At 48.7% G+C, this 23479-nt stretch overlaps 1 protein-coding gene across 3 annotated transcripts in view; it reads left to right on the plus strand.

Moving 5' to 3' along the window:
• Gnpat (glyceronephosphate O-acyltransferase) overlaps nt 1-22570 on the plus strand; it is a 26538-nt gene extending 3968 nt beyond the window's left edge. Inside the window, exons 2-16 of one of the 3 annotated variants that reach the window (NM_053410.2) lie at nt 3578-3760; nt 6263-6439; nt 7112-7241; nt 9853-9980; nt 10404-10479; nt 11245-11396; nt 11515-11645; nt 12863-13086; nt 15854-16096; nt 17736-17815; nt 18534-18674; nt 19513-19609; nt 19687-19780; nt 20582-20643; nt 21893-22570. In NM_053410.2, the coding sequence (NP_445862.1) occupies nt 3578-3760; nt 6263-6439; nt 7112-7241; nt 9853-9980; nt 10404-10479; nt 11245-11396; nt 11515-11645; nt 12863-13086; nt 15854-16096; nt 17736-17815; nt 18534-18674; nt 19513-19609; nt 19687-19780; nt 20582-20643; nt 21893-21936 (1962 nt within the window). In that variant the 3' untranslated portion in view covers nt 21937-22570. Of the gene's footprint in view, nt 1-3577; nt 3761-4027; nt 5095-6262; nt 6440-7111; nt 7242-9852; nt 9981-10403; nt 10480-11244; nt 11397-11514; nt 11646-12862; nt 13087-15853; nt 16097-17735; nt 17816-18533; nt 18675-19512; nt 19610-19686; nt 19781-20581; nt 20644-21892 lie in introns of those variants that run through there. The other 2 variants (XM_039098043.2, XM_039098042.2) reach the window with 2 other exon arrangements.
• The last annotated feature ends 909 nt before the right edge of the window (nt 22571-23479 follow it).

The raw sequence follows: 23479 nt of genomic DNA on the forward strand, positions 1-23479 counted from the left end.
TGGCATTTGTCTTATTGGTAAGACAGCCATCAATGAAAGCCAAAGTTCAACTCACTTAAAATTACACTTAAACATATTTTCTACAAAATAAACATAAACAAGTATTACCAAGCACCATTTCCTAAGTATTTACTGAACACCACTGTTATCTCTGTTCTAGAGGTTGTCCTCTTAGGGGAGTATCATCTGGTGCTGCTGTACATCTTGGCCACTGCTGGTGAGGTATGAGCTGGCCTTGATAGGAGTACATTTGTCACAGAGTGCCAAAGCCTGGGCTTTGCTGGAGCTCACTGACCAGCACACTGCCTGCCAGTACAGTCACTCCCACCTGATCTTGTCTGTCTTTGCTGAAGGGCGTGTTTCTCTCTGTGCAGTGTCTGCTTGCCCTGTTATTGCTGTATTCCCAGCCTATAGCAAGGGGCCTGGTACACAGAGAGCTCTGAGGGGCCACTTGCTCAGGCAAGCAGTGGAGAAGGAGGCTCTGGTAGGGCCCAAGGGACAACTTGAGGTGGGGAACACGCTTTAGCCAGACCTCCCTACTGGATTCTCATTTGCACTGTGCTCTTGGATAAGTAGCCATTCAAATGTGTTTGCTTGCTGTAAGTACTGCTCCTGCATGCTGTAATCCTTTACATATGAGGGACAGGTGGTAGATGTCATGCTGATTTGGGTGCATAAAAAGATGTGCACTTGACATTAGAGAGTAGGGAACAAGGAGTTTGTCAAGCTTGCCATCCATCCATCCATCCATCATCTGCCTGGTCCTCTGGATTTGGGTTCATAGTTGTCCTGGATCCCACCCACAGTGAGTTTCCTGATAATGATGACATTGTCCCTTTTCAACTCCTAAGGTCATGAGTGGGAAGTTTCTAAGATCTCACTTGCCCTTAGATTATATAATAGTAGTTTCTTGAGTCTTAAGTTTGAGCTGTTACTTTATTAAGGAGAACTGTAAAGTTTAAGAAGACGTTCTAGTCTTACAAGCAAAAGCATGTGTTATGTTAGGCTACACTCAGCAACATGGCCAGATGCTAATGTGCTAATTATACGTCCTGCCTTTGGGGTAATTGTTACCATGCATAGATATGTAAGTACAGTGTGTGAGTGCACACGTAGTAGATGTGAATAGCAGGCAGAGAGGTCCTGTGCTGGTGTGAGTGAGTCTATGGGGAGTTCCAGGAGCCTCCTTAGGAATGATGCTAAGGTAGGTACAGGAAAGCAGCAGGGCCGTGCAGACTGATGCCTACATGTCAGAAGGATACCAGCATGGCTCCCTGTGGCCGCGGAGCACAGTGAGTTTACTTACCAGGAGTAACAGTGAGTGACTTGTTGACTTCAGCAGACAGGGCTGGACACAGCAGGTCTTCCCTCACTCTGAAAATGACCTTGGCCTTATTCTGAGTAGGTGGAACTTATTTAAGTATTTTAAAAAGCAAAGAGTAGCCTGTGTTTTGAGAAGTGTGCGGTGGCAGGCAGGAGGATGGGGTAGGGTACCATGTAAGCAAGGATGCCCTTGTGATTCTGAGTGCAGGCTGTGGGTAGCCTCATTGAGGGTGGGGCCTGCGGATGCTGAGTGGATTCCCTAGAGTCTAAAGGCCACAGTAAGGAGTCAGGAGGAATGATGCCCAAGGTGTGGGTGAGATGATGGTTAATAGTTGATTTCATGAGAATAATCAGGTTGTAGAGCCAAGCCAGACAGTGGGCAGGCTTTGGAGAAGTGTGGTGGGAAAGGGGCCAGCAGTGGATTTGGAAGCATGTCCCTGTTCTCAGCTGTGGCGGGGAAAGGGAAGTGACCCAGAGGGGGAGCATTTGTCTAGCCTACAGCCAAAGCCCAGGTCTCACCGGTAGCACCACAGAATCAGCCAAACAAAAGAAACCAAACAGCAACAAAATCCAGTGAAATAAGTGAGTGTGCCCAACGTTTGTGGAAGGCAGAGAGATGAAGCTTTCGAGGAGGAAACTCCCCAGGGGAAACTCCCCAGTTTAAACGTCATTGAATTGGAGGAAGGAGCTAGACTTTTTATTGCTGTTGATAAGAGAACACTGAATTCAATACCAAAGTCAGGAAATTTTAGAACCAAGGAAGGGAGAGAAGAATAGCAGATGCTGGCCCAGCCGCAGCAGAGGCACACACGGCATCCTGTGTGGTTGTCTTTAAGAACAGTTGTGAGTCATAGAATACAACCTGAGCGTGCCGCACTACAATTAATAAATGATTAAAGCAGGAAGCAGAAGTAACGGAAGGAGTGTAAAGGACAGAATCAGGTTGATGGACTCAGTGTGTGTCTGCTGGAGAGACAGGTAGGTCTCTGTGCTTAGGAGCAAGCATTCCTTAGAGTAGGCTCCACATTAGGGGATTACACATAGAGTTAGGCTTGTACTTTGCCTGCATTTTGTGAACTTTTAAGTAAGCCCAAATCATTTTGGTAACCAAAATGAAGATGTTATGAAACGTGGTAATTATATAATGACTAAGTTGTTTTAAAACAGTATTTACTATAAAGGAATACAGATAAAGAGGAAAGGTAAATTATACTTGGCATGACCCGTGTTTTGAATAAGACATACATGTTTCTGTAGCTGTCAGAGAAAAGTAACAAAAAAAGAAGCTACTTTTGGCTGCAGTGCTGTAGGTACTTCATGTTAACATGATGCCATAACCATGCATGGCAATCTGTCGGAAGCTACACATCCCACCAAGCTGTCTCTGCTTTTGGGAGCTGAGGGCCCGCAGTAGCCACCGTCTTGAGATTCCTGTGGGTGGATGACAGCTGTTCAGTTCGCAGTGGGGCTTCTTCTTCACCATGTCAGCTCTCACCGTGGACTGGGCATTTAGCAGCCGGCAGAGCTCACCATAGTCATCATCACCGCCACTATCCGTTACTTAGTCAGGAAAGCACTGTTGTGAGAGGGCCCTTCGCTCCGTGAAGGTGGAGTGAGGGTTTGGTGGGTGGCAACAGCTGGGCCCACAAACGCTGAGCAGGGGAGGTGCAGTGGACTCCTTGTTTTGAGACAGTCTGGTGTAGGCTGAGCTGGCCTTGAACCATGGTGGATTTTACCCGCCTCTGAAGGGCAAGGACTAGACAGACTTGAACCAGCACACCCGATTTAGCTTGGGGCTCTAATGTGTGCTTTATTTTTTTGAAGCTAAAGAGAGGCGGACAAATGAGTTTACAGAGCTAGCAGTCAGAAACATGGTGGTCAGGAGGCCGACTGCTCAATGGTGCGGTGCTTGTTAAGCATGTGAAAGGCCTCAGGTTCAGTCCCTGGTCCCACAAAACAAAACCATCCGTCCATCATTCCTGGGGGCGTAAAATCCCAGCACTTGGGAGGTAAGAAGTGGAGATGAAGATCAAGAGTTCAAGGTTTTCTTTTGGTACATAGAGAGTTCGAGGCTAGGCAAGGCTACATAAAGCCCTGTCTGATAATAACAAGTAATAATGGAGAACTGACTGTAGACAGTGATGTTGCCGGTTTTCCCTTGTCTGAGTCGAGTATTAGAACACTTGTGGTTGCCGCTCAGGTGTCACGTGGGGCAGAGTGAAGCCTTAGTAACCCTTCCTTTCCTTCTTCACAGAAAGACCTCAAAAAGTGGGATGAGTTTGAAGACCTGTTGGAGGAGAGGAGACAGGTCAGTGATTTCAAATTTGCAATGAAGTGCTACACACCACCCTTGTATAGAGGAATTACTCCCTGCAAGCCAAGTGATATCAAGTCCATCGTTCTCAATTCTGAAGAGATTAACTATGTCATTAAGCAGGTAAGAACAGTGTTCTTCAGGCACAGCCACCCTCCTCCAATGTAAGTGGGTCCGTCTGCTGCTTCCCTGAATTTACCTTATCATCTCAAGTGTACTTTTAGGTTAGCCACATGGCACTCAAATGTGTGCTGGAAGGCCAGCCGAGAAGTACCGTGGCACCAAATGCATGGCATATGATGAAACACAGCTTGCACTGAAGACCCCACAGCTTGAAGGTGCCAGTTAGTTATGAGCAGAGCTGATTTGGTGCAGGGAGCAGGGAGGGTTTGGGTTTAACCAGACCTGACAGAGGTCCAGGCTTTCCTAGTAGAGGGGGTAGTGAGAGATTTTAGCTAAACAGATCACGTCAGACCTGCACCTGAAAACTTTATGAGACGCCCCGAGGAAGCCTGTGCCTACATCTCACCCCTGTGTCAGCTGCATTCAAATCCTGCATCAGTAGCTTTTCAAGAAGCTGGGAGCCACATTTGTTTTCAGAACAGGAGGTCAGAGAGAAGGTTCACATAGAATGCTGCAAAGGTTCAGTTTGACCAGTGCAGAGGACAGAAACTGTGGTAAAATGCAGGGAGCTCCTGGGTGAGTGGGGCTCAGTGGGAGCTGCAAAGCCAGATGAAGGGCTTTGTCTGCAGTGCCATGCCCTCGGATGCTCACATGGGGTGTGCGTGCTCATGGGGTGCAGGAGCACTTCTCTGGTTTTACTTTAGATGTAGACCTTGACCCGTGCCTTTAATCCCTGTGCTTTGCTCAGACATCCATACCATGGAGATGCTGTTGGTTCGCTGTGCTTAGGCCTACTTCATGAGTGGAGACAAATTTCCTCATCGTTTCATATCAGGAACAGTACCCAAGGCATGGTTTGCAGAAAGTTAACTCCAGTTAGGCATGGCTGTGTTGGGATGGGGTGGGCTCTGGGAGACACCTCATCCTTACGTGAAACTAGGAGCTAGAGAGTGCTAAGGTCCAGGCTAGGTGTTACACACATGTGGTGGGACTGTTGCTTCTTGATCTAAGGTGAACAAGACGTAAGATTAAAGTCAGTGAGAAAGACACTGATTCCGTCTGACCCTGAGAGTCCCCCAGGGAAGCAGCACACTGCTTATTTTGTTTTGATTCAGTTCCTTTGCTGTGCTAGGAATGAAGTCCAGGGCTCTGCACAGGGTAGGCAGATGCCTACTACTGAGCTGCATCTCCAGTCGCATGCACAGGACTTTACTGTGCTGGTTTCCCTGTGCAGGAGAAGAGGCTGTAGCGCCCCCTGGGGCTCAGGCTGGTCTCAGGCCTCAGTTTCCACTCCTCCCGGACTTGCAGTAACCTTCTCCTCCATGTGTAAGAAGGTGTGTTCTTGACTAATGCACAGTACGTACACATGCCATAGCACGGCAGCTTATCATTATGAAGCATTGCATGCTGGGATAATTACTGGGTTCTGTCCTTGTAGGCTAGTGGTCTTGTAGGTTGCCAAACATTTGAGTCAGGTGAGCTAGGGGTCCATGACAGTTATGATGGCAAGTTTTCAACACTTGTCATCGTACAGAATTGCTCTCACCAATGTATGTGGTTAGTCATTGACAAAAGTGCTACTCAGTGGGGTTGGGGATTTAGCTCAGTGGTAGAGCACTTGCCTAGCAAGTGCAAGGCCCTGGGTTCGGTCCCCAGCTCCGGAAAAAAAAGAAAAGAAAAGAAAAAAAAAAAAGTGCTACTCAGTGTGTGACACCTGGCTGCTATAATCCCCTGGAGCCTAAGTTCCACAAGTCAATCATTTTGTAGCTCAGGTTGGTCCCAAGGTCTGGGGTTCTTCCGATGTTGGATTCCAGGCCTGAGTGACGACGTGGATTGGTTGGTTGCTTTTCCCTTGAACTTTCATCTCCCCATTGCTGTTCCTGCCCTGCAGTTGCTGTGGCTTCTCTTCTTCCCTCCCTCCTCCTCACCATTCCTTGGGTGGCTTGGGTTAACGTGGTTCTTTGTTTACGGGGTCACTGTTTGAGATAAGCTCTGAGGAAATGGAGGAGTGCACTGAGAAGCGGTGCTGTCCAGTACTCCTTCCTGGATCAAGTTTAGGGCAGATAAGGAGTAGACGAGGGATCCAGCAACATTGTTCTCTGTGTGTTGGCTCATGCGTGTATGTGCATCCGTGCCAGCGGTCAACCTTAGTTGCCATTTCTCAAGAGCCACGTGGATTCTTTTTGAATTTCTAGCCTTTAAACCTTCTTAAGTTGAATCATTTTTCACTGAACATAAGTGCTGTGTCCTTATGTCCTAGCAGTCGGTAGGCTGAGGTGGGAGGACGGTGAATTCAGGGTCAGCCTGTGTGCCATAACAAAGGAAAAAGTGCCGTGCATCATTTACTGTTAGTGAGCGGGTCAAGCCTTGTCCCGGAGAGCACGAGCTGTCTTGGACTTCCATCAGAGGTCAGAGGTCAGTCTGGAGTTGGTCGCAGTGTTCTGAGTGAAAGGAGCTCTGGCTTCTAGGTTTCAGACTCACCCTGCTCTGCCTTCCTTTCAGCTTTCCAGGGAGTCCCTGACGGGTGTGGATGTGCTCAGAGAAGAGGCCAATGAGATCCTGGAGGAAATGAGTCACAAACTGCGTATAGGAGCCATTCGGTTCTTTGCCTTTGTTCTGAGCAAAGTTTTTAAACAGATCTTCTCAAAGGTGTGTGTGAATGAAGAAGGCATTCAAAAGGTGAGGATTGCTGGTCTGGTGGTCTTGGCTTATCCTGTGGTATAATCCATTCTAGGATGTTTCCCTCGGACTGAGTGCTGAGGGTGGGTTGTCAGGCCCCACTGTGGGCCTAGGCGATATGTTGTCTGTGGCTTGTCCTTCCTAATGTCAGACCTACAGACTTCTAGCTTAGTCATGTAAGACTTACAGACCACTTAGTGTCACATGTTCACCGGTTACAGAGTACCAGCAGGATTTTCTCTGCTCGTGCAGATTCCTAGCCAGCATTTCCACTGTCCAGCTCCTATGCTGGTGGGATTTTTCCTGTAACCTACTCTCTTAGGATTTGGTGGTCAGGGTCAGCTTGGTGATGACACAAACAATAGACCTCGCTGCCAGCTCTTCACTTGCCCAGTCACATCCTCGTGCGCTCCTTCCCTGCCTGCCCAGATGTCTTTCTTTCTTTAGCTTATTTATTTAGAGACAGAGTATCTAGCCCATCTGCCCTTAAACTCCCCATGTAACCAAGGAGGACCTTATTTCTGACTCTGATTCTTCATCTCCCAAATGTCCCAAATGCTGAACTGACAGGCGTGAGCTCCCACTGTGATTTACTTCTCTGTTTTCTGATTAAGCTGTGATTTTAGTGACATGACAACTGAAATTCTTGAAAATCTGACTTCTGTTTTGCAGCTACAACGAGCGATCCAGGAGCACCCCGTGATCCTGCTGCCCAGCCACCGGAGCTACATCGACTTCCTCATGCTGTCCTTTGTCCTCTACAACTATGACCTGCCCGTGCCGGTGATCGCAGCAGGGATGGGTGCGTGCATAGGCTCCATCCCTGCTCCAACTCTACACACTTAGAGCTCGCTGCAGCGATGACAAGAGTACTAATCACTAAGAGAGTGTGAAGGGTACCAACTGCAGCTTTTCTGGGTCTCTGTCTGCCATGGTGTGGTGGTCAGTTTGGCCTTTGTACTATGTAGTGACTGACCCATTTCACTTAGAATGATGGATGGCCTCAGTGTTGTAGCTGTGTCTGAATTCCCTTCCCTTTTAAAGCTGAGTGATAGATAGTCCATCGTATGGATGTATCACATTAATTTTATCCTTTAACCTTCCTGTCTGTGAACACTGCCTGCTTCTGTCATTGGTGGTTTCAGGTGACACTGGATGTCAGTCAGGGCCACTGCTGCTGTGATGAGATGAGAGCAGCTTGGGAGGAAAGGGCTCACATGACTCACAGCTCACTGTCACAGTTCACTGTCAGTCAGTGAGGGCGGGGCCTAGAGCAGGAGCTGATCCAGAGGCTGTGGAGGCCGCTGCTCACTGGCTTGCTCCCCATAACTTGCTCAGCTGCTTCTTACAGAATCAGGACCACCAGTGCAGGGATGGCCCCACCCACAATGCGTTGGGCCCTCCTACGTCTGTTATTAATCAAGAAAATGGCCTAGACACTTACCCACAGGCAATCCGATGGAGGTGTTTTCTCAATTCAAGTTCCTCCTCCCAGAAAAGTACCTTGTGTCAAGGTGACAGAAGACATCTAGACAGCACGTGCCCCTGACACTCAGCAAGCATGCCACTGGAGGTCATGCGGGACTTGAGCTTCACTTGTTTGAGGCCCGTCGTACTGTTGTGTGTTGTGCCCACACGCTCTGCGCTCCCAGCAGTAGCACAGAGGAGTAGGATTTACCCATGTTCCTACAAGTGTTGGCAGTGTGCTTTTGCTTCTTCAGTAGTAACCATGTCTGTGCTGTAACATGGTCACCATGGTTTTAGTGTGTTTTCAGTGGTACCGAGTCCCCATCTGTGTAGGCTCCACAGTCACTGGGGTGTTTGGTTTGAACAGGTTATTGTTTGGTTGTTTGAATTTCGAGATGGGATTTATATGGCCCTGGCTGGCCTTGAATATCCTACTGCCTCAGCTCTTGTGATCCTACTGCCTCAGCTCTCCAGGTGCTAGATGTGCTAATCCCTGTGGCGATGTGTCTTTGTGGGTCTGTGCCCATCTTTTGGGTTGTTCACCTTTTTGTCATTGAGCTATGGGAGTCCTCTGTCTCCTGGACCCTTGACTACAGACACAGGATGGTCAGTTCATCTCCACCCACTGGTCACCCTGCCATTCTTTTGACTTTGTCCTTGGATACACAGGACTCCCATGTTTCCATGAAGTCCAGGCAATCTGATTGTTTCCTGGGTATTTACTGTCAAAACCAAGAGGTCATTACCAAATTCAGTGTCGTGAAGTTTTTCTCTGATGCTCATCTGAGAGTTTAGATTGAGTGAGGGTTTCCACTTGGTTCTTTGAGCCACACAGTTGGCCTTTGTGCTATGGAACACTCATGTGTCATGTTGCCTTGTCACTGTGGGTATAGACTGTCAGCATTGTCCCTCTAAACTACGCTGCTTGGTGAGCGTGTCTGTGCTTTCATAGCACTCAGCTGTAGAATCTGGTTGCACTGGTTCTCTTTCAAGGTCTCCAGGAAAGTAGGGATTCTAGGATTAATAGTAGTGAACCAGTAAGGTAGCTGCAGGAACACAGATGCCTTTAAACGTATTTCCTTCTGCATAAACAGCTGAGGAAGTGACTTAAACACGAGGGAGAAGGAATGCTATTTAAAACTACTGGGAGGGAGAACCTTGCCTTTCTTCTGTAGGCCTGCTTTATTTAATTCATTTCATTAAATGTAGGTTGGTATTTTTATTTGGTGGTGGAGAGGTTCGAGAGGTTGTCATGGGTCTCTAGATTAGGAATGCCACATGCCCATTTCAGAACATGGCTGAGGACGTTGGCCTCTGACATTGTTGTCATGTTGCCTTGCCTTTACTTCTGTCCCTGGTAGCTTAAAAATACCATGAAGCCAAGAGAGGTACAAGGTACTTTCCCAGCATGCATCTGAACATAGTCTCCTACAAAATTCCATTAGACATCTTTTGTTTTAATGCTTGTTTTGTGTGTGTGTGTGTATGTTTTATATGCACGTATGTACATGTGTGAGGTACATATGCATATATGTGCACCTTTGTGTGTGTGTGCATGTGAGTGTGTGTAGGCCAGAAGTTGACACTGAGTCTCTCCTGGTCAACACCTCATTTTTAGAGACAGGGTCTCCCTGAACCTGGAGCTCATTGGTCGGCTACGCTGACTGGCCAGTCAGCTCCAGAGGTCCTGCTGCCACTGCCTCCCCAACTCAGTGCTGCCACCCTCTGTGTCATGTGGGTGCTGGGGATGGGGTTGAGGTCCTCATGCTTGTGTGGTGGACACTCACACTGAGCCATCTCTCTCTCCCTTTTCTGCTCTTTTTCTCTGGAGTTGATCTCAGAAGTGGAAGTGGTGCTGTCACAGGGCACATGTTGCATTCATGAACTCGTCAGTGGTGTTTACATTTAGGTCTTTGTTCCCATACTGCCCCTCGCTTGTGTTTTAGACTTCCTGGGAATGCGAGTGGTGAGCGAGCTGCTCAGGATGTCTGGGGCCTTCTTCATGCGACGTACTTTTGGAGGAAATAAGCTCTACTGGGCCGTATTCTCGGAATACGTGAAGACCATGCTACGGGTAAATGCAGTGCTCCACAGGCCAGAGCTGCACGCCACTTCTGCATAGACCTCTAGCTGCCTTTCCCCCTCAAGGAGTGTACAACTCCCAGTGGTCCCTCGTCTGAGATGTGTCCTTTTTTAAGTCTTGCTGTTAGCAGTGTTTGTTCAAGGGGTGGGAGGCACTTGGGATAAGGAATCAAAAGGCATTTATATATAAGGCTGGGGATGTGGCTTAGTGCTAGAGTGCATGCCTACTATACGGGAGGTCCTGGGTGTCTCCTGCCGACCCCTCCCCCCAATGCACTCGAGCGCGCACACACACACACACACACACACACACACACACACACACACACACGGGACAGGTGGAGGAAACAAAAGAGGCCTGCGTTACTTTGAGAGTAGACAATGGGTTTTGTGTGTTTGTTGTTTTCTTTTAAAGAGTGGTTATGCTCCTGTTGAATTTTTCCTCGAAGGGACAAGGAGTCGAGCTGCCAAGACCTTGACTCCTAAATTCGGTGAGTCTCTTCATGTATCAGAAGCTACAAACCCCAGGCCTCAGGCATGGTGTTGCTGTGGCTTACAAACAGAACTTGATACTCTTCCCCTTGTCTGATAAGATTCCAACTGTTTCCTTACGTATATCTGGTTTGGATGTCACCCCTGGCTGGGGGTGATATAGGGCAGAAGCTTAGAGAATCAGAGTACCAGGCCCAAACAATCGGGGAAGACACTGCATGCCATCACTAAAGGAGTTTGGGCTTCCCTGGAAACACAGGCTGCTGTTGTAATCGTCATGGATATACATACATACACACACAGTTTGATTGGTTTCTGACATAGAAGCTCAGGCTGGCCTGGAACTCACTATATAGCTTCAGCTGGCCTCAGACTTGCTGTCACCCACCTGCCTCTGCTTCCTGAGTGCTGAGAAGACAAGTGTGAACTCTCATGCCCAGTGTGTCAGTTTGGGGTGAGTTAGAGGCAGCAGCTCAGGTGTGGGTTGGAAGGCTGGCTGTATGACTGCTGCTCGATTGGCTTCACACTGGGCCATTTCTCCTCTCACTGGGGGCCAGAGCAGACTGACTGGCTGGGCAGTGACAGAGACGGTATTACTGGCCATCAATGGGAGATGTTGGACACAAACTTAGGATTCACTTCTCAGCCCTAGGGGTGGGAGGCTGTGGATACAGAGCAGGAAAGAGGGAGACTAGTGTGTTATTTATGCCCTATGTACCCTGATCTTCAATATGTATGGTAAACATTTCTCTCTGTGTTTACAGGTCTCCTGAATATTGTGATGGAACCATTTTTTAAAAGAGAAGTTTTTGATACCTACTTTGTCCCAATTAGCATCAGTTATGATAAAATATTGGAAGAAAGTCTTTATGCGTATGAGCTCCTAGGAATCCCTAAGCCAAAGGAATCCACTACCGTACGTGAGGATACCCAAATTTGATTTTCTTTGTGTGTAGAGAATACCCTGACTTACACATCCACTACTAATTTAAAAAATATTCCTGTTTTCTTTCCCCATCTTGTGATTCCACCAGGGACTGTTGAAAGCTAGACGGATTCTCTCTGAGAACTTTGGAAGTATCCATGTGTACTTTGGAGACCCTGTGTCACTGCGCTCTCTAGCTGCAGGGCGGCTCAGTCGGAACACGTATAACTTGGTGCCAAGGTGCAAGGCCTGTGTTTTAATACCTGACACAGATGAGAAGTAAATTCCACAAATGTGAAGCGAGACTCTTGAGGTGACGGCCTCTGAGACCAAACCTTGGCTTGCCTGAGCTCTCCCAGCAATGCCAGGGCAGCCCTGGCACACATGTTCGTCAGCAGAAGGCTTCGGTTAAAGAGCCTCATGTTAGAAGCCAGCATGACGGGGCAGCTGTAATCCTGGCCCTCGGGAGTTCTGTTAGAGGAGTAGCAGCAGGAATTCAGGGTTATCCTCAGCTACACAGCAGTTTGAGACCAGCCTGGTTTACGTGAGACCCTCTCTCAAAACAATAACAAGCAAAAGCAAAGGATTATCTGCCCACCCCACAATGCTCTCTGAAACAAAGAAGGCCGAGCGGTGTGCTTGCCTGTGTAGGCAGAGGATGTCCTCCTCAGCTGCCAGCTTAGCAGCACTCACGGGGATTGTGGACATTGCTTATGAGCAGGCCAGCTCAGGTGTGCAGAGCAGTGCTTTAGGACCCTAGGAAGGCGCTCAGAGTAGCCACGCCCAGGATAACACCTGTTCTCAGACACACTGGGCTCTCAGGGTCAGGGCCCTGATGAGCATTTGTAGTCTCCTTTGGAGTAATTGACGTCTTATGTCTGTGCGTGCATGCAGGTTGTCAGGCTTGGCAGCAAGCCCCTTTCCTACCGAGCCAGCCTACCATCCCAAGCATTTGTGTTTTCCTACCTTAGAGGAGTCCTCTAGGGGAAGAAAAGCAGACACACCACATGTCTGCCCAGCCAGCCCTTAAGTGGCACGAAGCCACAGAGCCCAGGGCTTCTCCCATAGCTGTTTGTGGAGCTCCTGCTCCCAGATGAGGGTGGTCCAGGTCTTAGAGTTCTGCAGCCTCCCGAAGAGGCAGTGTAGGAGGAGGCAGCCACGTGGTACAGACTCGTCTAAGCAGATGTGCTCATGCCAGCGATATGTTCTGATAAAGCAAGAGGAGGGCCTTTGTTTGCTTTTTCCCCTCTATACCTAGAACTGGGAATACGTGTTTTTGCATCAATTAACTGCATATGCTGGAGACATGCACAGGTCCCTCTGGGAAGCTGGGGAATGCTGCCAGCATGTTCTCTGAGAGAATTTGGTGGCAGAACCATGACAGGTGTTCTATTGGGGTCCTCTCCCGCCCAGTGTGTGGTGGCCAACCTGTAACCTGCTCTTTGCCTTTCTTTCAGGTGCATCCCTCAGAAGCAGCCTGAGGATGTGCAAGCCTTTGTCACTGAAGTTGCCTATAAGATGCAGCTTTTGCAAATTGAAAACCTGGCTCTGAGCCCATGGCTTCTGGTAGTTGCCATTCTGCTTCAGAACCAGCTGTGCATGGACTTCGATGCCCTGGTGGAAAAGACTCTGTGGCTGAAGGGCTTAACGCAGGTGTTTGGAGGGTTCCTGCTTTGGCCTGGTGCGTACATGGGGTGCACGGGCTTCCTAGAGTAGTCTTCATTTCCTAGCTTGGGGATGTTCTTAGAGGTGAGACGCACATGGAGGCTTTGAACAAAGTAGAGATGGCACACACGTCGCTGCAGAGTGGAGACCTCAGTGGGGGCTGCTTAGAGTAGCCCTCCTGGTCTGCAGTGAGAATAACAAAAACAAAACCCAAGATCTCAGGTAGCCTTGGTTGGCCTTGAACTCTTAATCTCCTGTTTTCCACCTCCCCCCCCCTCCATACTCACTGTCATTTAATTAAAGAGCCGTGATGGGTTTGTGTGCGCTCTGGTGTGGGTTGCACATGAGCCTGTGACAGGCTTTTGCTTTTGTTTTCTATTTTGAGAGAGTTCTTGTGCCCTGCCTCTACAGTGACTGTGGAGCTTGCAGTCTGGCTGGGCTGGCTGCCCGGCAAGCCCCAGAGGTCTTCTTATCCTTGCCTCCTCTGTGATCATAGCCAGGTCACGGTGTGTGCTACTTCTTTGAATGCAGGTTCTACTTGACTGACTAACCCACCTTCATAACCTCAAATTTTATTCTTTTGAGGCTCTGTCTCACTCTGGGCTGGCCTAGAACTACTGTCTAGTCCAGGCTCATCTCGAACTTGGAGCAGTCGTCTTGTGTTAGGATTGCAGCATGAGCTGCTGTGCCCAGCGACTGTACTGTTTGCTCCAGTGGTTACCTTAAAATTGTTGTTGGGGTGAGGCCAGAGCACAGCTTAGTGGAGCCAGTTCTCTGCTGTCACATTTATGTGCATCCAGGGATTAAGCTCAAGTTTACCAAGCTTACATGGCAAGACCCTTGCCTACTGAATCATCTAATCACCCCAGGGTTGTTTCTGTCTTTATTTTTCATACAGGGAATTGAATCTAAGGCCTTGTTTGTGTTCTGTACCCCGAGCCCTATCCTGCACCTCTTTATGTCTCCTCTGTGTATGTGCATGGGTGTGTGTGTGCACATGTATGTGTGTAAGTGTGTGTGTGCATGCACATGTATGTGTTGTGGAGTGAGTGTGTGTGCACGCACATGTATGTGTGTAAGTGTGTGAGTGTGTGTGTGTGTGTGTGTGTGTGTGTGTGTGTGTGTGTGGACCGTCTGCAGTTTAGTAAGCAGCTGGGGCTTTCTCTCCCTCTGATACCACTTCAGTGAGCAAGCATGGATGCTTTCCCATCATCTCAGTGCTCAGGAGGTGGAAACAGGAGATTAAGAGTTCAAGGCCAACCAAGGCTACCTGAGATCTTGGTTTTTGTTTTTAAAAAAGAAAAGCTGGGTGGCGGTAGTGCAAACCTTTAATCCCAGCACTCAGGAGGCAGGCTGATTTCTGTGAGTCTCAGAGAAACTTGAAAAACCAAAGAGGAGGAGGAAGAGGATAGGAAATAAGGGAGGGGGGAGAGAAGAGAAGAACAAGAAGAAACTGCTGTTGCCACAAGAGAAGCGTGTGTAATGGTGCACACCTCTAATCCCAGTGTTCCAGAAGACAGGGCAAGTGTGTCTGTGAGTTCCAGCCAGCCTAATGTACACAACAAGTTCCAGGATGGACAGTGCTATGTGAAGAGAGCCTGTCTCAAAAAGGGGTGGGGGAACGAAGAGGAACAGCTCAGTAAACACGTCACTGAGAGCCAGGGAGAGGGTTCAGTGGCTAAAGGTGTGTGTGCCACACACGTCTGGCATAACTTGGGTTAATTCCCTCAAACTAGATAAACAACTGGGTATGGTTGTGTGCGTCTGCATATCCAGCAGATAGACTGGAGGAGGGGAGGCAGGAGAATTGCTAAGAAGCTCATGGGCCAGGCAGCAGCAGGGATGCTCAGAGTTTAGGAGCATCTGGGGTACACAGTGCGGAGTCAGGCTAGAAGAGAAGCCCATGGGGCAGCATACACCTGTCTGTAACTCTACTTCCAAGGGATTAGGCCTCTTCTTCTGGCCTCCTCAGGTACTGCCCTGATGAGCTATGCTTATATACAGACAAAATACTCAAAACACATAAAAAGTAAATTTTTTTTTTTTTTTGGCTCTTTTTTTCGGAGCTGGGACCGAACCCAGGGCCTTGCGCTTTCTAGGCAAGCGCTCTACCACTGAGCTAAATCCCCAACCCCAAAGTAAATATTTTTTAAAAAGTAGAGAGACTGCCTCAAAGTAAAGTTGGCAGACAGGAAGCGAGTCCCAAAAGCTGTCCCCTGACCTTTCCACAAACAGAGTGTCACACACCCCTCATTGGAGCTCTGTACACTGTGCTGGGGATTTGGGGGTGGGAGTCTGTGACAGTACTTGGTGTAAGTTGAGAATCACAAGGATGATGGTTTGAGTGTGATCACTGAAAGACCAGGTTGTGACATACGGCCAAGCACTGCCTAGTTCTCAGAGGTGGACAAGCTGGTCTGGAGCTCTCCTGCCTCCTCCTGGGGGAGGGCCCTGGGTGATGGTAAGCTAGTGCTAGGGTCAAGGCCCAGGAGCTGTGGACAAAACAAGCTACGGAGGATGCTTTGGGAATTTGGAGTGTGGCTTCAATGGAAAGGAGAGCTTCAGGAAGTTGAGGACTGAGTGCAGTGTGGCTCATGGACGAGGGAGTGGTGGTTGGGCAGGAGAGGCTGCTTGCCCTGCCCACAGAGTGACCTCCAGATCACTGGGCATGTTACAGAGAGACAGAGAGGATGTGTTAGACCATGTGTACTGCCTTGGAGCCTGTAGATTCTGGAATGTGGGGCTGCCTTCCTGTTGAGTTCACTCTGCTGCTCTCTCTGTAGATAACAAACTTCCTGAGGAAGTGGTCCAGTCGAGCATCCTCCTGCACTCTAACCTGGCCACCCTTGTCAAAGACCAGGTGGTTCTGAAAGTGGACTCTGAAAGCTCACAGATGGTCAACGGGCTTGTGCCCCAACACATTGCCTTCCTCATGTGCTCGGCGTACAGGAACCAGCTGCTCAACGTGTTTGCCCGTCCTTCCCTAGTAGCTGTGGCTTTGCACATGACTCCTGGGCTCAGGAAAGGTAACTCTAAGGAGTGTGGGCGTCAGTGTCAGAAGAGACCTGGCCTCTGGTCCCAGAAAGGAGTAGTGCGGCCTTGTCTGTTCTCTATAAAAGGAGGCTGCCCTGCCCACTTGTAGGTCTAGAGTGGGAAGGTATAGTAGCGTGTGGCTTAGCCCATCTACTCAGTTTGAGGTAGTAGGAGCTTCAAGGAATTTAGGGCCAGCTAGAGGTCCATAGCAGACTACGTCTTGAAAGAACAGAAGAGATGGCGCAGTGGTTAGAGTCTGTTCTTCCAGGGGAGCTGAGTTAGGTCCAGCACTGTTAGGAGCTTACAGCTTCCTACAACTCTAGCTCCAGAGGATCCAGCACCCTCTGCTGCCCTCCGTGGACTACTGCACACATGGGGCACACACACATACATTGAATAAAATTAAAATAACTCTTTTAAGAAACAATGAAACTGGGGTTGGGGATTTAGCTCAGTGGTAGAGCGCTTGCCTAGGAAGCGCAAGGCCCTGGGTTCGGTCCCCAGCTCCGAAAAAAAGAACCAAAAAAAAAAAAAAAAAAAAAAAGAAACAATGAAACTTGGGAACTGGAAAGACCTAATGATTGCTTTGTCCGTACTGCACCTTTGGGTTAGGAAGACAGCTTCGTGGGAGACGCTTGCCAGACAAGTGTGATTAGTCAAGTTGAGATTTCTAGAATCGGCAAAAAGTTAGGTGTTCCAGCATGCATATAAAACCCTAGCTTTCCTGCACTGCGACGGGAGGTAGAGACAGGAGATGTGTCCTAAATGTGTGGACCAGCTACACTCGAGTGTGCTGCTTAGCAGCAGTCACGGGGAGATGAACCAGCTCCTGACAGCCGTCCTCTGACTTCCCATATGCATGTTTGTGGCATGCGTGTTGCCTCACTCAATCATACAATAAACTAACATTCTTTGCCTTTTATAAATAGGCTGTTAGGTCCAGGGAGGTTCTGCATTAGAAGCACCATTGCCGGGTACTGGTAGAATGATGTTTTTGCTGTGACAGCCCCTGTCTACCAGAGGCTCATAGGACATCAGTACTCCCTATCCTTGTGTGGTGCACAGTGGTGTCAGATCACAGCTGACCTGGGGCATGCAGCTGGGTCTGCCCTGATCTGCCTGGGGATCGTGGGCCCCACCTAGAGGATTTAATGAATTATACAGGCTGGGTCTGCCCTGATCTGCTTGGGGATCATGGGCCCCACCTAGAGAATCTTGGGCTGGTCTGGGGGAATACTTTGGCTTTTTCTTTTCTCTCTCTTTGGGTGCTGGTGACTAACCCAGGCCTTCACATATTCTGGGCAAGTATCTTGCTGGTTTTGGTTTCTCAGAGTGACTTCTCTGCAGTGACCTCAGACAGAGTGCTAAGTTACTGTGAAGAAATGGGAGACAGGAGAGTGAGGGAGCCGGGAGGTGAGTTCCCTTCCTGCTCTGCTCAGAAGAAAGCCCTTCTATGGATGGTTTCATCACGATCGTCAGGACTGAGGGATTCATTTTAAACTCTGTTGGACTGTAGTCTGTCCTTCAGATAAACTTCACGGACTCAGTTCTTCCTTTGTTACATTTGCACACACTTGAAGGGCTGAAAGATCAAAAGCTGTGTCTTAATGTTTTGGAATGGCTTCTTTCTAGAGGATGTCTTCAGTTGCTTTTCCTTCCTCCGCAACGTGTTTTCAGATGAGTTCATCTTCCTTCCAGGAAACACACTCAGGGTAAGTTCTGACAGCCAGAGCAGCCATGCCACATTTGTGTTCCAGGGGTGACAGATGAGGGTCCCTGGCATGTGTCAGATCTCTGGTCATCTTTTATTACCTTCTTGGGCCTTCAGTTTGGTTCTTGGTCAGGTTTCATCAGTGACTTAGAGACCCTTTTGGGAGAGGGGAGTTCTTCTCTGAGCTGTTAGTGCAGTCTGTCACTGCTGTGAGTGGACTCTATGCTCCTAAACTTTGGAAGTTGGCAGAGCCTTCCCTGTTGGGCTGTGTCAGAATGGGTGGTCCTGCCTGGCCGTGAGACAGCTGTGGTCAAGCTCCCATAGCTGCTCTGTGGATTTGCTGGTGTGGGCAGAGGCACACAGACAGAAGGTACAGCAGGTTTCTGTGTATTTTCCTGTGCTCAGTGGGAGTTGGGGTAGGGGATGTGAGGGCAGGCAGGCTTTGAGTCTAAGTCCACTGTGGGTATTTCTGGACTTGCTGTTATATTTAAGGAAGTATACAATGCAAATGAAGAACATCTGGGCGGGCTGTCTGTTTGTCTGAACATCCTGGGCCACAGTTGCACAAACTGTTGATGTGTTTGAGCTTTGGTACTGAAGCGTTAGAACAAATGCTCCCAGCTTCAGTGCACAGTCAGGTGGCTCTGGGGAGCTGTGGGATGAGTGATGCTGAGGGTAGGCAGACAGCGTGTATATGTGGCCTCCCCTTTCTCCTTCAGGACTTTGAGGAAGGCTGTTACTTGCTGTGTAAAACTGAGGTTATGCAGATGACTGGGAAGGACATCATCCTCACAGACAAAGGGAATGCTGTATTACAGTTCCTCACAGGACTCTTTAAACCTTTTGTGGAATCGTATCAGGTACTTGAAACTTGGAAATTTTGTGTGCTCTCACTTCAATATTGTGAGACTTTCTTCCTGAAATTGCTTGTGGTTGAAGGGTGAGCATGTCGCAGATGAACAGCAGGCATAGACAGAGAAGTCCCATGTCTGCTCACGGACTGTTCTTTGTTCTGTGTTTTTTGTATGACTGGTATGGATACATAGTGGTCACTAAGTGAGCACAAGATGTAAGGATCCCTGAGCTCCACCAGTGTTCCTGAGCTCTCGTTCTGATCCCGAGAAGAATGGGCAGGGTCCTGCTCAGAGAGCCCAGGAGAGGACACAGAATGGGATGGGGACACTGCTGCAGGATTCTGAGGAGAGAGGGAGTTTGAAGAGCACATGGGAGGCTGCAGACATTTCCTTTGAGAGCAGTCTGTATCTCTCTGCTCCTGTACTGGCTTTGATGGTGGGTAGACAGTGGTGACATAATCATGGAGGCAGCCTCATCCACCTCTACCTTCCAAGTCCAGCTTGGATGGGCGCTTGATGAACTAGGAATTAGCCAGTGCTTGAGGACCTGCACTCTGGGGTTTAAAAAGAAAGACAAAGGGACAGGAGGTCCTCTTTCCCTAGGCGGGACTGACTGTATAGAACCAGAAGTGTTTGTCTTGCCGTCAGCAGAGATGAGAAATCAGATGTTAACAAATGTCATTTCAGACTGTCCTTTTCTAACTGTAAATACAGCTGGAAGCTGAAGAGATCCATTACTTGTGCAGACTGTGGTGGGTGTTTGTCTGTGAGGAGGGGGTGTGACCACCATGCTCCTTTGCCTACCCCCTTTTCTCTATGTTCCTCACCTCCCTCTTAAAATCAGATACTTTCCAAATGCCTCTTGCATGAAGAGGACTACTTCAGTGAGAAGGAGTACTTGGTCACAGCCAGGAAGTTCACCCGCCAGCTTCTGGATCAAGGTCAGTCACATCTCTGTGGGTGGCAGTTTCTCAGCTGGCAGTAGAATGATCACTCACCCCCTTCCCTCCTCTAACAGATGCCTCTCAGTGTTACGACGCGCTGTCCTCTGAACTTCAGAAGAATGCCTTAGCAGCCTTCGTGAGACTCGGGGTGGTAGAAAAGAATAAGGTGTAAGTACCAGGTCGATGCTCATGGGTGACGGGGAGAAGAGCACTGTGTGGCCCAAGAGCTGGCCAGGAGTACAGCACTGGGCTTCCCTTCTGGGAACCTATACTTCATAAAATCAAGAACACACTCTAGTCTAGGTTTGGCTTGACCTCAGACTGAATTTCATAGATTAGTTACAGAAGAGAGTATAGGGTAATGTGTATGCACTGTGGACAGAGGAGACAGACACATTCTCCTAACTGAGTGAGAGTCTCAGGGATAAAGCTGGAGCCAAACTCTCACAGTTGTATCTCATGTAGTAAGTGTGTGTGCACGTGTAGTAAGAGTGTGTGTGTGTGCAGAGCAGTGTCTTGGCCTTCCTAATGCTGTGACCTCTAGTACAGTTCCTCATGCTGTGGTGACCCCAGCCATAAAGCTGTTTTTGATGCTGCATCATAACTGTAGTTTTGGCAGCTTATGAAATATCTGATATGTGACCCTGTGAGGGTCATTCGACTCCCAGAGAGGTCACCATCCACAGGTCGAAAAGCTCCACTCTAGAGTCTCCTGAAGCCCAACTCTCATAGCTGTGCGTCACCTACCATCCAAACAGGGCAAGTAACCTGTCAGCTACCCGAGCTTGCGGCCATCCCTGGCTGTGCCTCTGCAGGAGAACCTGGCATGTTGAGGACTTGGATTTGGTCCTCAGGCCTGAAGGAATAAAAGCAACTCCCACAACACAGGCCTTAGCAGCCCTAGGACGCAGTAATGAGAAGCCAGCTCTGCCGCAGTTTACACAGTAACACAGCGTTTCTTCTCTTTAGAGACAGTAAATATGTGTATTATGTCAACGGGCCTGCCACAAGCAAGTTAGAAGAAATGCTCGGTAAGTGTGCTTGGGTACTGACACCCAGCCCTGCTGTGTCAGCAGGAGTGCTCTTAGCTGGAGGAGCAGCCAGAATTTCCATACAGAAAAGTGCCAGTTTTAGTGCTTGGGAGATGAGGCAGGGAGGCCATGAGTTCAAGGCCACTTTAGGTTACATACTGAGCACCAGGCCGGCCAGAGCAAGACCCTGTCTTAAAAGTGAAACAAAAAGTGAAACAAAAAGGGAAGCGGAGGGGAAGAGACCAAAAAGCAGGTGGCAGGGGGGAGAGAAACAGTGAAGGAGAGATTAAGAGGGGAGGGCAGGGCAAGAGCAGAAAATGCAGCAGTCAGCAGGAAGAGCACAGACAGAGTGCAGTCCTCAGGCCTCGCCTGGACCTGCTGGCCCGCCTCTGTGCTTAGCTGGGGTCTGTTCTGGCTCTGAATTTTTTTTTTTTTATAAAAGATTTTCTTTTTCTGTATGGGTATTTTTGCCTGCATGTAATTATATACACTACTGTGTACAGTGTCCACTGAAGTCAGCAGAGGGCACTGTACCCCTAGAACTGGAGAGCTGTCCTGTGGGTAGTGGGAATAGAACGCCAGTCCTCTACAAGTATGACAGTGTTCTTAACCACTGCACGGTCTCTCTAGCACCCCTCCCTCCTCCCTTCTTCCCTTCTTTCCCTCCCCTCCCCTCCTCTCTCTCTCTCTCTCTCTCTCTCTCTCTCTCTCTCTCTCTTTCTTTCTTTCTTTCTTTCTTTCTTTCTTTCTTTCAAATGCAGGGTCTCTCTATGTAGCCCTGGCTGGCCTAACTCACAGACATCCACCTACCTCTGCCCTGTTCCCTCATCCTAAGTGCTGTCACATCTGGCCTTGATTTCATTTTCTGGGACAAGATCTCCTTTACACTGTGTCTCAGGTTGATCTAGCCTGGCACTTACCACACTTACTCTGTTGCCCTGTGGGTGGGTGGGCATCAAACTCACAGCCCTCTTGTTTTAGCCACACCCTGCTGTGGTGACCTTGCCTTCCCTCTGGGTAAGAACTTGTGGTGGATTCTTAATCACAACTTCCTAGTACATGATGAGGCTAAGAGCTGCCTGGATGCTGTAGGCTGGGAAAGAGCATCTAGAAGAGGTGGCCACTGGCTTTGTCCAGGCCAATAGAGCCCACCGGAGCAGCTAAGTGATCAGTGGGTGGACCACAGCCTACTACAGAGCTAAGGTAATGCTCAAGACCACCATTATCTCATGAGCTGTCTCTGTCTTAGGATGTAAGAAGCCAATAGGAAAACCAGCCACTGCAAAACTATGATAATCATGGAGCAGTTACAGAAAACACAGTTCCATAATGACAGTCACAAAGGACTTACTCTGCCACAAATGGGCGCTGAGAGGAAGATGTGACGTCTGTCTCCTTGAGACCCGTGAGCCGTGCTTCTGCCAGGAGGAGGAGAGCATGGGAATGTCAGTGTGACTGTCCCACCATGATGGCTGCCAGCGGCATTCATGGCACTGTGTTGTCTAATAAAGCAGTCTTGAAAATGTTCTTGGACAGCAGAGCTCAGGCCCTCCCTGTTTACTCCACTCACTTCCCACACCTACTCCATTCTCAGGCTGACCTACGAGGTATAGAACAGCAGCAGCACTGACCACGTACTTATCTGTGCAGGAAGACACTGAAGAAAGGACACCGGTGAGTGTTCCTAACCCAGCCTGAAGCTGGGAGTGGGAGTGTGCAGAGTTCTCTGCTGAGCTCCATGAGGGTCCCAGTCAAAACACAGGTGCACTAAGAATGCTGTGTTGGGTGTACACAAAACAGAGGAAGTTCATGTCTACATTAGCTCAAATCTCTAGGGCACTTTGTTTGGATAAGCAGACCTTCCAAAATCTAAAAAGCACCCAGCTCACTTCTTTGTCAGTGTTTTCAATAAACTTCTTACAAACAACAAAAGCTTTATATCTGACACACTTCCATCACAACCGTTTTGGACAAGGAACTCAGCCTATATCTTTTTATTTTAATTACATTGCTCAGACAAGTACAGATTTGACAGAAGTGTGTAATAAATATCTAGTTTACTTTAAGCTATACACCCAATGGTCTAGTTAACAAGTTGAACTAAACAGCGCATGCAACAGAGAGATGCCTGTGTTATCGGCCCTGCGAGCACCTGGAGGGGAGAGAAGTGAGAATGACCTGTGACCCCAGCATCAGTCGACCTAGGTCACAGGATAGGGCTGGATGATAGAGGAAAGGACTGGAGATGTGGAGAGAATTGTCTCAGGTTCTTGGGGTCACCAGAGAAAAAAGCCATACATGCATGGCCTCAACACAGCCTTTTCTTTCTTGTGCTGTGAAAGCTGAAACCCAGAATGAAGGTGCTTTCCCAGAAGGCTCACCTTAGGTTTGGATGGGCACTGAGTCCATGTGCACTCAGGACCTCTGTCCACAGAGGGTAAGTGGACAAGCACTCATCCTTTCTGATCTTGTCAGTACATCTGTATTCCCATTATGAGTGCAAGTTTAAGGGCTCTGAGAAGCCCCAAAATGATTACTAATCTCATTCTGAGGGGCTCACCCTCATCAGTCTATAAACTAGGGTGCAGTTCAGTCATCAGGGACAGACATTTGAGTCTAAGAACCAAGCAAAATCACTGAAACCCTGCGTGGTTCTGTCTCCAAATTCCCTAGGTCGCACATGCATCTATTTGCAGGGCCTAGGGCAGCCACTGCACTTAGGCCACAAGTGACAGACAGGTCTTCTAACAGCATCTGCTGCTTTGGGGAGTGAGAGGATTCCTGCATGTTGAAATTAGTACCATCTAACAGTGATTCTGGCTGTGGGCTGTGGTGG

This window comes from Rattus norvegicus, chromosome 19 (assembly GCF_036323735.1).
Source record: "Rattus norvegicus strain BN/NHsdMcwi chromosome 19, GRCr8, whole genome shotgun sequence".
Taxonomy (NCBI): Eukaryota; Metazoa; Chordata; class Mammalia; order Rodentia; family Muridae; genus Rattus; species Rattus norvegicus.